The 16,147-nt window shown below is 37.4% G+C and overlaps 1 protein-coding gene across 2 annotated transcripts in view; it reads left to right on the top strand.

Annotated features, from left to right (window-relative positions):
- Positions 1 to 16,147, top strand: part of SLC25A39 (solute carrier family 25 member 39) — a 55,212-nt gene that overhangs the window by 20,790 nt on the left and 18,275 nt on the right. Inside the window, exons 3-7 of one of the 2 annotated variants that reach the window (XM_026717508.2) lie at positions 5,476 to 5,535; positions 6,608 to 6,652; positions 10,799 to 10,908; positions 13,221 to 13,288; positions 15,744 to 15,868. In XM_026717508.2, the coding sequence (XP_026573293.1) occupies positions 5,476 to 5,535; positions 6,608 to 6,652; positions 10,799 to 10,908; positions 13,221 to 13,288; positions 15,744 to 15,868 (408 nt within the window). The remainder of the gene's footprint in view (positions 1 to 5,475; positions 5,536 to 6,607; positions 6,653 to 10,798; positions 10,909 to 13,220; positions 13,289 to 15,743; positions 15,869 to 16,147) is intronic. The other variant, XM_026717513.2, reaches the window with a different exon arrangement.

Raw genomic sequence — 16,147 nt, 5'->3', positions numbered from 1 at the left:
TTTCCTCAGTTCTAGGTTGCTTCTCTCCTTGATAAATTTCCACCCATTGCTTCTTGTCCTGCCCTCAGGTGCTTTGGAGTAGGGATCTCCAACCTTGGCCACTTTAAGACTTCAACTCCCAGAATTCTTCAGCTAGCTTTGTACTGCTTTGCTGGCTGAGGAATTCTAGGAGTTGAAGTCCACAAGTCTTAAAGTGGCCAAGGTTGGAGACCCCTGCTTTGGAGAATAGCTTGACTTCCTCTTCTTTGTGGCAGCCTCTGAGATATTGGAACACTGCTATCATGTCTCCCCAGTCCTTCTTTTCTCTAGACTGGCCATATCCAGTTCCAGCAATATGTTTTAGCCTCCAGTCCCCTAATCCTCTTTGTTGCTGTTCTCTGCACTCTTTCTAGAGTCTCAACATCTTTTTTTCATCGTGGTGACCAAAACTGGATGCAGTATTCCAAGTGTGGCCTTACTAAAGCATTATAAAGTGGTATTAACACTTCACGTGATTTTGATTCTATCCCTCTGTTAATGCAGCCTAGAACTGTGTTGGCTTTTTTGGTAGCACACTGCTGGCTCATATTTAAATGATTGTCCACTAGAACTCCCAAGATCCCTCTCACAGTTACTACTAGGAGTGAGATACCACATATACTGTATCTGTGCATTTTTTTTCTTGCCTAAATGTAGAACTGTACTTTTTCACCATTGAATTTCATTTTTTAAATAGCGCCCAATGTTCAAGTTGTCAAGATCCTTCTGTATCTTAAACCTATCCTCTGGAGTGTTAGCTATTCCTGCTAGCTTGGTATCGTTTGCAAATTTGATGAGTTCCCCATCTATCCCGTTGTCCAAATCATTGATGAAGATGTTGAAGAGTACTGGGCCTAAAACAGAGCCTTGGGACATCCCATTGCATACTTCTCTCCATGTAGATACAGTTCCATTGAGGACTACATGCTGAGTGCAATTGGTCAGCCAGTTACGAATCCATCTTGTGGTGATGTTTTATAACCCACATTTTTCTATTTTATCAAGTAGTAGGTTATAGTCTACTTTATCAAATGATAAAACTGAAATCCAAGTAAATTATATTGACAACATTCCACTGCTCCACTAATTTTGTCACTTTGTCAAAGAATGCAATAATGCAACAGATCTGGCATGATCTGTTTTTGACAAACCCATGTTGGCTTTTGGTTATACTTTGTTTTCTTCTAGGTGTTTGCTGATTCATTGCTTGATTATCTTTTCCAGAGTCTTTCCTGGTATTGAAATCAGGTTGATAAGTATGTAGTTTCCTGGATCTATTATTTTTTCTTCCTTTTTTGAAGATGGGAACTACATCAGCTCTTTTCCAGTCCTCTGGCAGTTCCCCAGTGCTCCAGGATCTTTGAAAAATATAGTTCAGTGGTTCTGAGATCATGTCTTCCAGTTTCTTCAGAACCTGGGGGTGTAATCCATCCAGTCTTGGTGATTTGAATTCATCTAGAGTGGACAGGTGTTCACTTACCATTTTCTTCTCTATTTTAATTTGTGTTCCTAATCTGTTTTTTTGTGGTGCTGCTTTTGATAGATTGGAATGTTTTCCCTTGGTGTAAAGACAGATGCAAAAAATGAGTTAAGTAGTTTTGCTTTCTCTTTGTTGCTTGTCACCTTCTTGCCAATTCCTCCCACCAATGGACCAATTGTTTCCTTGACTTTTTTCTTGTTTTTAACATGTTTTTTGTTATTTTTTGCTTTTGTCGCAAGCCTTTGTTCATTATGAGCCTTAGCTTTCCTCACTTTATCTTTGAAGGCTCGGGCTATTTGCTCATATTCTGCCTTAGTTATGTGCCCCTCTTTTCACTTTTTATATTCTTATCCTTTTTGTCTTTTAATTTTTCAGAGAGTTTGTTATGCAGCCATGCTGGTTTCTTTTGAGAGCTGTATTTTTTTTCTTCATTGGTACTGTGCTAGAGTGGGCTTTTATAAGCTTATTTTTCAAATTTTCCCAAGCTTCTTGTTTTCCCCTTGAGTCTCATCCATGGAATCCTTCCCATGCTGTCTCTTAAGTTTATTGAAATTAGTTCTCTTAAAGTACAGGACTCTAGTTTGACTTTGTTCTATTGCTTGTACTTGCATAATGTTGAATTCCAGTATTGCATGATCACTCCCCCTCAAGATTCCTGTAGCTTGAACGCCTTCTATCATTTCATCTCTTTAGTGAGAATTAAGTCTGATATGGCTGATACTCTTGTTCCTTTTCCACTTTTGGGGAAAAAAAGTTGTCTGCTAAGTTTGTCAGGAAGCTGTTTGATCTTCCACTTGATGCAGAGTTTGTCTCCCAATCAATATCAGGGTAGTTAAAAAAACCCCATTATTACTGTTATGTGCTTTCTACATACCTTAGTTAACTGACTAGCAAAAAGTTCATCTATTTCCTCTATTTGGTTGGGTGCCTTCTTATATTACCCACATTCGTTCAAGGCAGCTTTCATCATTGTTTTGCTCTATTTCTGTAGAGATATAGTTATTTCTTATATATAGTGCAACCTCGCCTCTTTTATTTGGTCTATTTCTTTTAAATAATTTAAATCCCTCTGCCTGTATGTTCCATTTTTGGGTTTCATCCCAACAAGTTTCTATAATGGCAACAATATATAAAGAGATCTTGAGGATGTGTTTGTTCCATAGTTTGGATAGTTCTTACTTAACTACCATTATTACATCTGGAATTTTGGTCATAGGGGATTACAGTTATTAGGCAACTGTAAGCTGACAGCTGATTTTATGACAGTTTTAAAGTCAGTCACTGTGGTTGTTAAGTGAACCACATGGTTAAGTGAATCTGTTCTGAATGGGAAGGGATTCCCCCCCCATTGGACACTTGTAAAAAATTATGCAAATAGTCATGTGAGTGTGGGGGCACTACAATCGCCTGTAAATGCAGGCTGATTGCCAAGTACCCAAAAATGGAATCCTGATTATAGGGGAATGTGCAACAGTCATAATTTCAAGGGCAGATCATAACTTAATTGAGTGTAACTTTGAATAGTTTTTAGGGATTGCTTGTTAAACAAGGATTGCCTGTATCGGTTGTTTAAAAATGTTTAAATAGAATCAAGCAAAGGCATTGTTATCAAAATGTTTAACAGCTTGATACAAAATAAATGTCATGACATTAATTCTTCCCTCAAAAGTATTTTGATCTATCTCTAAATATCCTCCATCTGGAATGTTGCTGTCAACCAAACAGAAAACCTTGCCTAGGATAATAACATTATTTAATAATAATAATAATAATAATAATAATAATACTAATAATACTAATAATACTAATAATACTAATTGTAATTGTAATTGTAATAATAGTAATAATATCAGTCCATTGCAAAAGAAAGCTTTACTTGGAAAGGCTTAAGTCTTGCGACAATACCTTTAACACTATCAAACATCTGTTCTCTCAGGTCCTTATGAAGGATTTGGTAGGTGGATAAAAATGTCAAATCAACTAAACATCTGGCTAACCATCTAACTAACATAATAAGTTCTGCAAATATTGAAAACCTACCTCTTTTCTGTTTGTGCTTTGTTCCAATTATATTATTTACTTACTCTAGTTTAAATAGTATATTTATTGTATAGTTTTTTCTTGCTTAAATGTAAACATGTTTTTCTGTGAAACATTTCCCATTCAATCTACAATTCATAGCAAAGCAGTCAAAATTTGCAATTAGGTTAATATACCATTGAAATAGTGAAACATGCATTTTTCCAAACCAGTATTCCTGGAGATCTTCCCCCATTTTCTTCCCTCTCATTTTCTTCCCTCTGGTTTTCAATATTTTAAAGTAAAAAAGAAATAGACATATGCATATATAGTGAATGGGATTCGTTTAGATGTAAAACTGGGCCAACCAATGCTTTCGAGTTCTGTAAAAAAATACATTATTAAAATTATTGCAAAAAATCCCAAAATCTTACAAGAACCAAACAAGTTTGCACAATATCTATAACTGTTGAAATTCTGCAAAATCTGGTGATATTATAAGATATTTACTGTTTTTAATGTTTTTAACTTTGCTGGAAACTATATTTTGGAATACCATGAGTATCATTGATGTATCCTGATACTGTATAAAGAAAACTTTTGTCTGGCCTGATGACTGATATTTTTCTGTGGAATTCTTCTGCTAGGCCAGATGTGGGAGTGGGAAATTATGGCATTTTTCTGACTTGCGAACTTCAACTCCCAGAATTCCCGAGCCAGCATGGAGTCCACAAGTTATAAAGGGGCCATCGTTCCCCACTCTGTGCTAGGCAATTAAACAAACTGTATTCCATAAGAAGCAGAGCAAGAAATGCACTGCCATTTTTCTGTTCAATATAGTTTCTGTTCAATATAGTATGCAGTCATCAAAATATTTAAATAAGCTCTTTGTTTGTTAATTTATCATTGGTGTTCAGAGTATTGCAGCATAAATTCAGTGCCAGAAAAGTAAACACAGATGGCTGAGGCTTCATTTAACTTCTTTGTAAACACATAAATTTTAAATACCAATTGTAGATTTCTCCAACATGGAGCAAACTCAAACAGGAGCAGACATGTTACAGGTTCAGAGCAGAGCTCTAGTTTTCAGCAAGCAAGCAAGTTTCTCTTTAAGTTTCAGCCCTCAACTCAGCTCTCATTGGCTGAACTTGTTACTAAGCTTTATTCCAGTTCATGAATATACCCTGACATCTATAAATATGGAAAGCATGAAAAAACTGCTACACAGATTAGACAGGCTGTCTAAACATTTGAAAAATGCAAGTTCGCATATCACCAGCGATCTTTCCAACAACATAGAGTTGAGTGAGTTTTCTGTGTCATTCATGTTTTTGAATTAGTGAAATTTGTTTCTATGGTCTTCTAATGTATAAATTGAATTGGAAGATAAATCTTGCTGTTGATACCTTCAATGTTTTTGCCAAATTTCAGTGTGATAGTGCTTCCATTAGAACATAAAGGTACACTGTTAAGTAAACTTATTTGAGAGGAAGTGTGGCTGAATAGTATTTACAAAGCTCAGAAGATAAGTCGCTAAACTTTTCAATGTCACATGGAGGATTTGTGGCATTACAATGTGTGAGTATTCTTCCAATATACCATTTGTTTTTCTCCTCTCCTCTTTGTACTTTTGTGGGAGGTGAAAGAAAAGAAGGATAATTTTTGCAATGTTGTCATTGTGGTAGATCACTCTTCTCCAAACTAGTTTCCTCCACATGTTGGAATTCCTCATCTTCGACCATTTTGGCTGGAAATTCTATGGTATGTCCAGAGAGGACCAAACTGGAAGAGACCATATCACGTTTATAGGCTTTACAGAGATGTTGTGAAAGATTGTATCATTTAAAACTCCTTTTCCAATACAAACTTCAGTTGGTCCTGAACAATATATTCAGTGCTTTGACATGCTATATTGCTTAAGTATCACATAATCAAACATTTCAATGCTGTGTTTTCAGTCACACCTTTGGATGTAGTGAAAATCCGATTGCAGGCTCAAAGAACCCCGTTTTCTAAAGGTAAGTAATTACTCCTTGATTGCAGAAGGAAAAATTTATGTTATTGTGGGAGTATTCTAACCTACCGAGATTCACTCAGGTTCAAGACAGGCATATACTGCAAGCCATTTAGAGCTTAGGGTGTATTGTATATTTATATGATCTCTCAACCCTTCAGAAGTGCTATATAGGATCAGATGAATATCCTGCCCAGTCCAGTGTGCTTTTCATATATATGGTTATCAACAGACGGTTTAGAAAAGTCATAAAAGCAGGTTCATCAGTGCAGTAGCAAATTCTCAGCAACTACTGCTAACCCTAAGAGTCATATTTTGGGATTATACAGTAATAGCAATTGGCTGCTTTTCTCTCTGTAGATTTGTTTAATCCAAGTTGATTACCATTGCTGAAGCAAATGATTTAATTATCCCTTGTGCTTTAAAAAAAATCTGTCCCTATTCTCTTGCTTGGAAAAGCTTTCTGTGCTTTAAAAGAGCAACACTTTCTTGTATGCTAGCTTTTTTATATGGGGCTGTATCTAGATTCTAAAATTGTGCTGTGCAAGTGTACTGTACTAACTGCTCTTTTTTGAATTTGAAGTCTTGACTTTTAGGAAAGGAAGAGCTAGCGCATAATTGTCGCTGACTTGGGGACGAAGTGTATTTTTTATTGCAGAGGATCACGCCAAGCAGATTTATAGTTATTATTGATCTCCAGTTTATATTTTTATCCATGCCTGGATAAAAGTTTTAAACCTTTTATAGCGAAGAAATAGTTTCCTTGTATGTATCTTTCTTCAGAGGGGTGTCCTTCATTTGCAGGAAGATTTATATAGGTTTTCAGTTGTTTTTAATCAGGCATGGGTCACTCATTTTCAAACTCATCACCATAAGCCACAGTATTTAGACGTGTGTTTAAAACAAAAAATCTTAGTTGGGTGGAATCATGGAGAAACACCTAATATAATAAATTTCAGAGTGATTTTTCATTCCTCCTGCTCCAGCTGAAGCTCCTGAAGAACAACCCCTCTGGGCAACTGTTTCTCCTTCCTAATCCCGATTGTCATTAAGTGTGTCCATGTTGTTTCTTTCAGTGTTGTCAGTACAGTCTATGCCCTGGAGCATTCATCAGCCCAAATGTGAGTATTTCAGGTGCTTTCCCATCTAAGGTGCCATGATCACCTCTCCAATTCTTCTGTTCTCACTCCCAAAGGAGTGTTATAGGTTCTTAGTCCTTCCCCTCCTTCCTCACTTGGAGAAAATGTTTCTATCCTTTATTCCTTGAGAAATTTAGCATTCATTTTTCCTGCAATGGAAAATAAATGACAATGCAGTTTTACTGATTTTGTTGCCTCCTAATGTTTAGGACTACAAGTCCAGTAATCACTAAAGTAGTTGATTGATGTTTGATAATAGGAAGATATCAGGTCGGAGATACTGCTGTAACATACTGGCTGTATTGAAAATCAAGAAGTTCGTGATACGAACTCTTACTCTAATGAAAATTTACAAGTGGTCCTAGGTGAGTTATCCTACTAGACATGGATCTCATAACTCCAAGATATTAGAGGCAAAGATAATAGTAATCTACTAAATAGAATTATTCTAAGGAACTCTGAGATGTTTATACATACCACATGGATCAATCATGATAATACTATTAAATTAGCAAAATAATGGGGAAAACTAGGGTTCTGAATTTAATTTAGCCATTTTTACCCAGCCTTTAGCTGAAAAAACCCTCCAAATGGCATATTACAGATGGTCCTCGAATTATAATAATTTGTTTAGTAACTGTTTGAGCTTACAACAGCAGCGAAAAAAGTTAATTATTACCATTTTTCACTTGACTGTTGTATCATTCCTATGAACATGTGATCAAAATTCAGATGCTTGGCAGTGTCCTGGGGTCATGTATTCACCTTTTGTGATCAGACAAGCAAAGTCAATGGGGAAGCTAAATTCACCTAACAACTGTGTTGCTAGCTTAAAGACAATGATTCGCTGTCTTGCTTATTAATGGAAACGTTAGGCTCAAATATGATTGTAAGTCGAGGACTACCCATTTATTATTATATGAGCTGTGCTTGTGCAGTGGTTAGAATGCAGTATTGTTCACTGACTCTGCCCGCTGCCAGGAGTTCAATCCTGATTGGCTCAAGGTTCACTCAGCCCTCCATCCTTCCGAGGTCATGAAATTCTTGTGGGCAATATGCTGACTCTGTAAACTGCTTAGAAAGCACAATGAAGCAGTATATAACTCTAATTGCTATTGCTATTATTATCAAAAAGAAAAGTGAAGAAAATAACGAGGGGAAAATAAATGAGTGCAAGTTCTGAATTAGAAAGCTCAATGAGTAGTGATTGATCAGATCAGAAAGGTTAGTGGAGAGATTGCAAGTTTTATGTGGTAATCTCAGCAGTGGCATAACTGGAACAGTCATAATGTCAATTAGAGCTGTAACTGCACCCATGGAAGGTTGCTGACTGCTTTGCCTCTCTCTTAAGATCTTATCAAAATCAGCTATTTTAAGTTAATCCCTATAGCATGGGTATCCAACTTTTTGGCTTGCCTTGGTCACTTTGAGATGAATGGAATTGTTCTGGACCCTATATAACATATATACTGTAGCTAATGTATATAAATCACATAACAACGTTAGTTATGATCTTGTGAGGCCACATTAGTAGCTGTCCAGGGCCTCATAGGGCCCATGGCCGTGGATTATACACAGCTGATCTCTAGGGAGTGAAAGTTTTAGAGAAGAGTCATCCGATACACAAAAGTGAATGCAGTATAGCCCTTCAGATGGCAGGAAGGGGAATCGCTTCTTTGAAAATTCTCATTAAATGAAAATCTTGCAGTTAGATACCATATTGCAAGAAAGAGTTTTACCCCAAAACTTTTAATTTCTCACCTTTCTACTTCAGTTCCTAATTTAAGAAAAAGTATTTTTAGCCTTGAATCAGGTTGTATGTGATTCTGATATTAATTTAAGGTATAACGAATAAGTTAAAAATGTATGGTAGAAGGAATCTATCCCTTTAGGTTGGCAGAGAAGAAACATTTAAAAATGTATACTTCAGCCTTATTGTTCTCCAGCCTCCGATTGGTTATCCCTGAGGGAATGTCTTTCCCTTTTAGGGGGTGATCAGCTTATTTTACTGGCTGAAATCTAGACAGTAGAATCTACATAGATTCTCTAATCCTACATAGGATAGGACTTTTTAATTTCTAAGGCATCATACTCTTTCAAAGTAGAGTCTTTCCTTATCTGTTCTTTTGAATAGAACATTTGTAACTTCTTCTCTTCCTTGATGTAATTCCTTAATATGAGAGACATGTGGTTGGATCAGTATGCATTTTGCATACAATATTTTCTGGCAAATTTTCATTCTCTGATCAGAAATAATTATGCTGAATATCTTCCCAAATGTTAGATTTTACTCAGACAAATCTTGCTCCATGATCTGAGATTTTAGAGGCTTAATTTTTATTTTCTTCTTTCATCTTTATTGCCAATATAGGAAAGGAAAACACTGTAGAAATATTTACATTTTATTTTGTAATCAGGTAAGCTAGAATGCTTTAACAGAAAGCTAGTATAGATGAAACTAAAAATCGGGTAGCACAAAATGCATTCATCACTGCATGTAGTGATAATGGGTAATTATTTCTTCCCTTTTCCATCTTGAACCAATGAAATTCACAGGCATTTAACCCAACATGCATATTTCCTCTTCTTTTTTCTTTCAGTAAATCATGTTTTTTCTCATTAACTTCCATCCAATCTGGGTTCGTAATGTAAAAAAAAAACCTGTGGTTTGGCTTGCTTGGTGTATTATTACCTTCAGGGAATTGATGATTTTTCAAGGGAATACTGTCCAGCACAGGGGTTCCAATTTCTAGGCCACAGACCGGTGCTGGTCTGTAGCCTGTTAGGAGTCAGACCACACAGCTGAAGGTAAGCAGCGGGTGAGCGAGTGAAACCGAAATCATCCCCCTCCTGGTGTGTGGAAAAATTGTCTTCCACAAAACCATATTCCATATTCTTTGAGATGGGTTATACAACATGTGTTGTGTGTGTTTTGCACTGTTAAACACAAATAGCACTTAAAAAATAAATGACTTCTCCAGAGCTAAGAGATATACACTGATAAATTTAATGAACAAAGAAAGAGTAATATCTCAATTATGAGAACTATGTAACTTTTGGTATCAATATGGCAACTCACAAATCCAAAGGAAATTTTAAAGGGAACTCAATGAATGTTGGAATTTTATGCTTGCCATGGATAATGCAGATATGGAGTAATCTGGGCACTCACTATCTATAATCAGATATGGAGTAAGCTGGGTGCTCACAGTCTATAATCAGCTTAAACTAATGTCTGAGAACAACTGGCAAAAACTGGGAAGCAATAAAGCAGTGTGCTTCATCAGAAATAATCCTGCCCTGCTTCAAATAAAATAGATTATTTCTCTTTTGAATAAGCAGACGGGTAGCCTGTAGATACAAGCCTAACTTTCTTAGGAGTCATCATCATCTGAATTATAAGTAAATCAAAATGTAAGTTCTATTCATCTGGGCACAGTGGAAATACAAATTATCTTTTGTCATCTGATCACAACATATAAGCAGGCTCTCATTTTTCCTAATGGATTATCTCTTGGATACAAGCTTTTATTGCTGTTACGTTTCTTTTTCCTTGTCACTGATAACAATGACTGCCTATATCTGGGCTGGTGGAAGATTTTTATCGAAAAACATTTTTTTTAAATGCTGTATTATATTGTAGTCTTGAGAGTATGATATACTTGGGACCATAGGTGTAGCCATAGCTGATCTAATTTTGAACCCTAGTTATGCTATGTAAGTGCTAGATCCTTTGTTTAGAGAAGAAGCTATGCATGTTGCTGAAGTCCTAATTTCTGAGTGTCCAAAATCTCCCTTGCTGTCCTTTTCTTCCTGCTTTTGAGAGAACCTCAGCTGCAGGCTGCATGTTTGCAAGCTTTTTCCTGGGTCTGTGAAGGCTAGAATCACGAAACTGCACTGGGTACTTGGGGTTCTCTGCTTACGTGGCTAGTATTGGGAGCGTATGAAATCAAGGCAGCTATGTGCTTGAACAACATTGAATATTGAGAAATGTAAACATTGGGAAATTGTATTTATGGGAGGCAAAAGTATTTAGAAACAGATTACTTGGAAGTGGCAAATCAGTGAACTCTGTGTTAATTCCCCTACCTCTGGGAATGTTTGTTTTTGTCTTCCTGTCTTCAACAGGGAAATGCTTCCTTTACTGCAATGGCCTCATGGACCACCTCTATGTCTGTCAGAATGGAAACAGCTGCACAGCCTGGTACAAGGCTCCCACTCATTTTACCGGCACCTTGGTAAGGGCCCACATGAGAAAGGGCAGAGCCCTCTGCCAGCTAAGGAGATCAAGTAGATTGCATTTTATATTTGAGTTAAGCAAATTACTTACATTTCCTGTGTTGCTAGTGTCCTTTAAAGGTAAAAAATGCTATAAGTAAAATTTGTATCTCCTTTAGCAGTGGGGAGGGAGGACCTCTGACCACTTATGGGCTGCAAGGTTAATGGATAGTTACTCCCACTGGTGTGAAGCTATCTGCCTCACTGCCTTTAAAAAAAAAGAATACGGTATTAGATTACGCTTTTACGATTTGTTATTTATTTTATCAGATACTGTTATTGATTGAAATTATTTTTGAATGTTATTTTTTAAAATCATCATGATTATATGCCAGAAAACTATGAAAATAAATGAATATACATTTGCTTAGGAATAACCAAAAGTACAATAGCTTTAACAGCTTAGACTAGCTATCCTCCACCACCAGATGTATTTTCCTATCTAATCAGCAGGGGCAAAGTCTGGGCTGCAGGGAGTTCCAGAAGTTGCAGTATTTCATGCCTATTAAAATACAAAATGGAATCTAAAGCATCCAAGTCCTCTAAAATGGAAGCGTTAAGACCTGGAAACAAGGGGTGTAATAAGAAACCAAGCCAAATTATGTTCTTGCATTTGCTGAGTTAAGGTTACATTCTCCTAAAAAAAATGGTATGCCATTGGAGAGGTAGTCTAGTCTATTTGAGAAGCATCCAGTTGGGGAAAAAAAAGTAGCTCTATAAAGCAGAAGAATGGCCTCCAATCAGTTTTTATTATTTATATATTTATTTCAATTTATTGGCTGCCCAACTCCAATGGACTCCGGTTGATGTACAGATCTAGAAAAAACAATTAAAATATTGAATCAGACAGTCCTGACTAAAATAATCTGATAAACAACAAAATCAGACAAACAAAATGATTGAGAGTAGAGCCATCTGATCTAGGAAAGAGTTGTTCTGGTACCCCATACAAAGCTGTACAAAAGTCCTCTGGCCATGATTGCCACCTTCTCTTTGGGCAGGAGTCATGAATCCAGAAGGATCCCAAGGTTGCACACCAGGTGTGTCTGGAAAAATGCAGCCCCATAAAACCTCAGATATAGAAGGGTCAAAACTCCAAAGCCATTCAATCTTGTAAAAAGTTCAGCTGAAGTTTGCTGTTCTTATCTAGACTCCCACAGCCTCCAGATTCCAAGGAAGGATATCAACAGCATCACTTAGCTCACCTGGGCTGCAGATGTATAACTGGATATCATCATCAAACTGATCATACCTTTACCTCCATGGTGAAAATGATGTCACCCAGTGGCTTTATGTAGATGTTAAATAGGACTGGATTGAGTATCAAGTACTGAACCCCACAAAGTAGGAGCTGAGAACTGGATCTCTCACTCCCAATCAACACTGATTGAAAACAGCTTTGGAGGAAGGAAGTAAACCAGTGCAATACCATGCTGCTTACTCCCAGTCTTCAAAGCTGATCTGGAAGGATACCATGGTTAGTGATATCAAAAGTTGCTGGGTATGTGTGGGTCAAGAAAAAAAGAATAGATATACTCTGCCCATCTTGCTTCCACCAGCGATCATCCAAATGGGTGATCAGTGCTGTTTCTGTCCTGTATATGGGTCTAAACACTCACAGAAAGGATCCAGATAATCCATTTCATCTCTGACCATCTTCTCAACAATCGTCCTAAAAAGAATATGTCAGCCAAGCTCAAAAGACAGGACTCTGTCCATTCTTCAGATCCAAATAGAAATGGAAAACAAGTAGATTCTGGAGTTGGTGGTCTGGTGCAAAGTAGTTTCTACAAGAAAGGTGTTAAATACCTCCCTTGCAGTACTATTCATAGCTACTACTTTCTTCTTGAAAAAATTCCCCAGAGTTCTGTGTATGTGTGTTTGAATGCAGCAGAACAACCAGTTTATAGATTATTCTGCTTAATAGTGTGGCAAATAAACTTGTAAAAGTTACAGCATATACTTATTTTATAGTAAGAGACCCACTGAAGCCTATTTCTAAACATACCACAGAGGAGAACATGAAAAAAAGACCTGCTTTAAACATCCAACAGAAAATCAATGGATTGCCAAAAGAATACTCTTTTCTTGTCTAGCTATTCACTCACCTGCATTAAATTTTTGACTACTGAAAATGTAACTCACTTCTCTAACTTTGTGTTTAGCAAAATTGGAATGGACAAACTATGTATGTTTCAAAACACTTCAGATGGTTTTTTTCATGGTAACTTGTCTCTTCATGTATATACTTTCTTGCTCTTGTTCATTTTAGGATGCTTTTGTGAAGATCATACGGCATGAAGGTATTCGATCCTTGTGGAGTGGCCTGCCACCTACTCTGTGAGTCTGAAAATTATTAAAATAAAAATCCAGTCAATGGAAGTCTTGAGTCATAAATCACTACTATGCTTTAAAATATTCTTGTCTATTCTCCCTCCCTACTGTAGTTACTAACTGTAAAAAATCAATTGAGTTTGTAGAATATAAGGCAAAACTTTAAACCTCCACATCCAAAAGCCATAGCCTCATCCCAACTCCAACTCTCACTACCTATCTTCCAAGTATATCTCACCTAGCATTTTCCTCTAGAGAAATAATTCGTGCTGTTGCACTTCGTACAGATAATCCTTGAATGACAACCCGTAATGGGACCTGCCCATTAGGTTCTGGAGTCCAGACAATGTTAAATGAACTGCTTCAAATAATAACCAGCCATCCCTGCTCTCCCCAGTGCAGAAGGACTGATTTGTTGATCTTCCTCCCAATTAATTGCAAAAACTAAACTCCCTGCCTCCAATCTGTATTTCTTTTAAAAGCTTACCTTGACTCCAGGCTGAAGAGGAGGAATTTTTCCGCAACTTTTTCCTTTGAATTGGAGAAAAGAAAACCTTCAGAAATTTAGCCAACTAGAGACTTGTCCAATAAAATGGAGGATGCTGGGTCTTTGCAAGTGTTAGCTGTTTGTCTGATTACCTGTACAGGCATTCTGTAGTCTAGTCCTTAAGTCCCAGCTGGGTTTTACCTTTATTGTCGATTTGGCAATTAAAAAGCAAAATGAAACAAAAATGAGAATAATCTCTCTGCAACTTCCTGGGTAAGTAGTTTAGAGTTACAGGATTTCAGTTCCTTTCTAAGAGAGAGGGAGAGAGCTAAGAAAACGTTATCACAAAAAGGAAGAGATCAAATAAATTGTATTTTGGGGAGTATGCTTTTTTTCCACCCCGAAAGTGGGTGGAAATGTCTATGCGTCTTATACAGCGAATGTTGCTGAAACGCCACCCACCTGCCGCCCCCCCCCCTTTGGCCTCTGCCTCCCAGCAATTTGCCTCCTTGCAGCAAACAGCCCGGTCACCTTCAGCACAGCCTCATTAGCACAAGCAGCTGATTGTCTGTTGGATTGGCCTTCTGATGATCAGCAGTTTCAGGCTGCAGGGATTGCTATTGCCGCCTCAGCGTACCCCATTTTTCTGCCCGTTCTGATTCCCATCACCCCGAACGGGCCAAAAATGGGGTGTGCGGAGGCTGAAAATCGAACGTGAAGTCCGAAAATGGGGCATATAGAGGCAGCAATAGGCTATGGCAATCTCTGCAGACTGAAACAGCTGATCATCAGGAGGCTGATTCAACTGACAATCAGCTGCTTGTGCTAATCAGGCTGTGCTGAAGCTGATCAGTCTCTTTGCTGTTTGCTGCTAAGAGGCAAATTGCTGGGAAGCAGAGGCAGATTTTTTTTTCTTATTTTCCTCCCCAAATGCTAGGTGCGCCTTATACTTCAGAGCGTCTTACACTCTGAAAAATACGGTAACCCCTTTTTAAACTTTTAAACTTAAATGCAAATGTTCAAGATTGTGGCAATTACATAGTTGCCCTGATTGAGACCAACAAAATGCAGAAGAAATGCTGCAGGCACAGCATAAGATGGCACTTTAGATAGGAATTTATTTGGCAGAGTTTTGAAAGAGAGATTATAAGGGAATTCAAATGGATATACTCATTGCAAATATTCATATGCTCAGCTGAAATAATAAGAAAAACTGAAATTACATCAAATTTACTAGCTTGACTAGAAGCCCTATAAAAAAGAAACAGACTTGACTTAGCAGAGTTGCCACGAAAGAAACAGTCCAGTTCAAATTCTGAGCAGAACATACAAAAATACTGACTCTTTTTGAAAACATGATCACCTATTTCCTTTTACTTTCCCCTTTTCCTAGAAATTCCACTTTCAATCTAAAGGTCTGGAAAATGATGTCAGTCTCCCCTTTTCTCAACCTTGGTCAGGAAACTTCTTTGATTCTCTTCTCCAGTTCTGTCTTTGTTTCTTTCAGATAGCTAATATTTTCTATTTCCAGGATTGAGAGGGAATCTGTGCCTAGAACAAAGGCCATGGCTTCCTGTGGAAATGTAAAATTTGAATCTGCAGTCTTAACAGGGAGATATTTATTGAGAATATCAGAGTTCTTGCTCACGAATGGAAGTCCCATTTGACCTGCATCCAAAACTGTTCCTACATGGCTTCTGAGAAGTCCGTTCTTTGTATTCATCTGGAAAGGATCAGGTGGTTCTAGTTGGGGCAAACTAAAATATTCAGTTGATTGCAGCCCAAACTGTATAATACTCAAACTTTTGAATATCAGAAATCCAGGATTAGGTTCTTCAGAATTACAACGTTTTTTCCTCTTCGTGCCGAATTACGGCACTTTTTGTTTGTTTTGCTTGATGTGATGAGATAGATATTAATAATAGATCAGATCTAGTAGAGCTTCTATACGTGTGTACATTCTCTTTTCTTCAGAGTTATGGCTGTCCCTGCTACCGTGATCTATTTCACTTCTTATGATCAACTACGTGATTTGTTGCATGTTAAGATGAACAGCCAAGGACACTATATCCCACTGGTGGCTGGTGCAGTTGCCAGATGTGAGTTTCATCCATTTTTGTATACTTGCAGGAACTATAGACTTTGATGTTGCTTGAAAAATGCTTTAAAGCTAGGGGAGGGAAACCGCCCTTTCAAAGGCGCATAGCCATTAAGGTTGTGCAAAGCTTTGAAACAAGTATTTTATAAAGTGTATGGTGGTAGCATGAGTGAAACCTCTTGGAGTTTTTAAAACAGCCACATCCTTTAAAGGACTTACAAGATTCTTTGGAGGGCTGGTCGTCAACCCTTCAGGCATGGGTTCACGCACAACCATTTTA

This window comes from Pseudonaja textilis, chromosome Z, assembly GCF_049901715.1.
Source record: "Pseudonaja textilis isolate UNSWEBS1 chromosome Z, rPseTex1.2, whole genome shotgun sequence".
Taxonomy (NCBI): domain Eukaryota; kingdom Metazoa; phylum Chordata; class Lepidosauria; order Squamata; family Elapidae; genus Pseudonaja; species Pseudonaja textilis.
The sequence above is the reverse complement of the archived record's forward strand: the minus strand, read 5'-3'. Positions and strand labels throughout refer to the sequence as shown.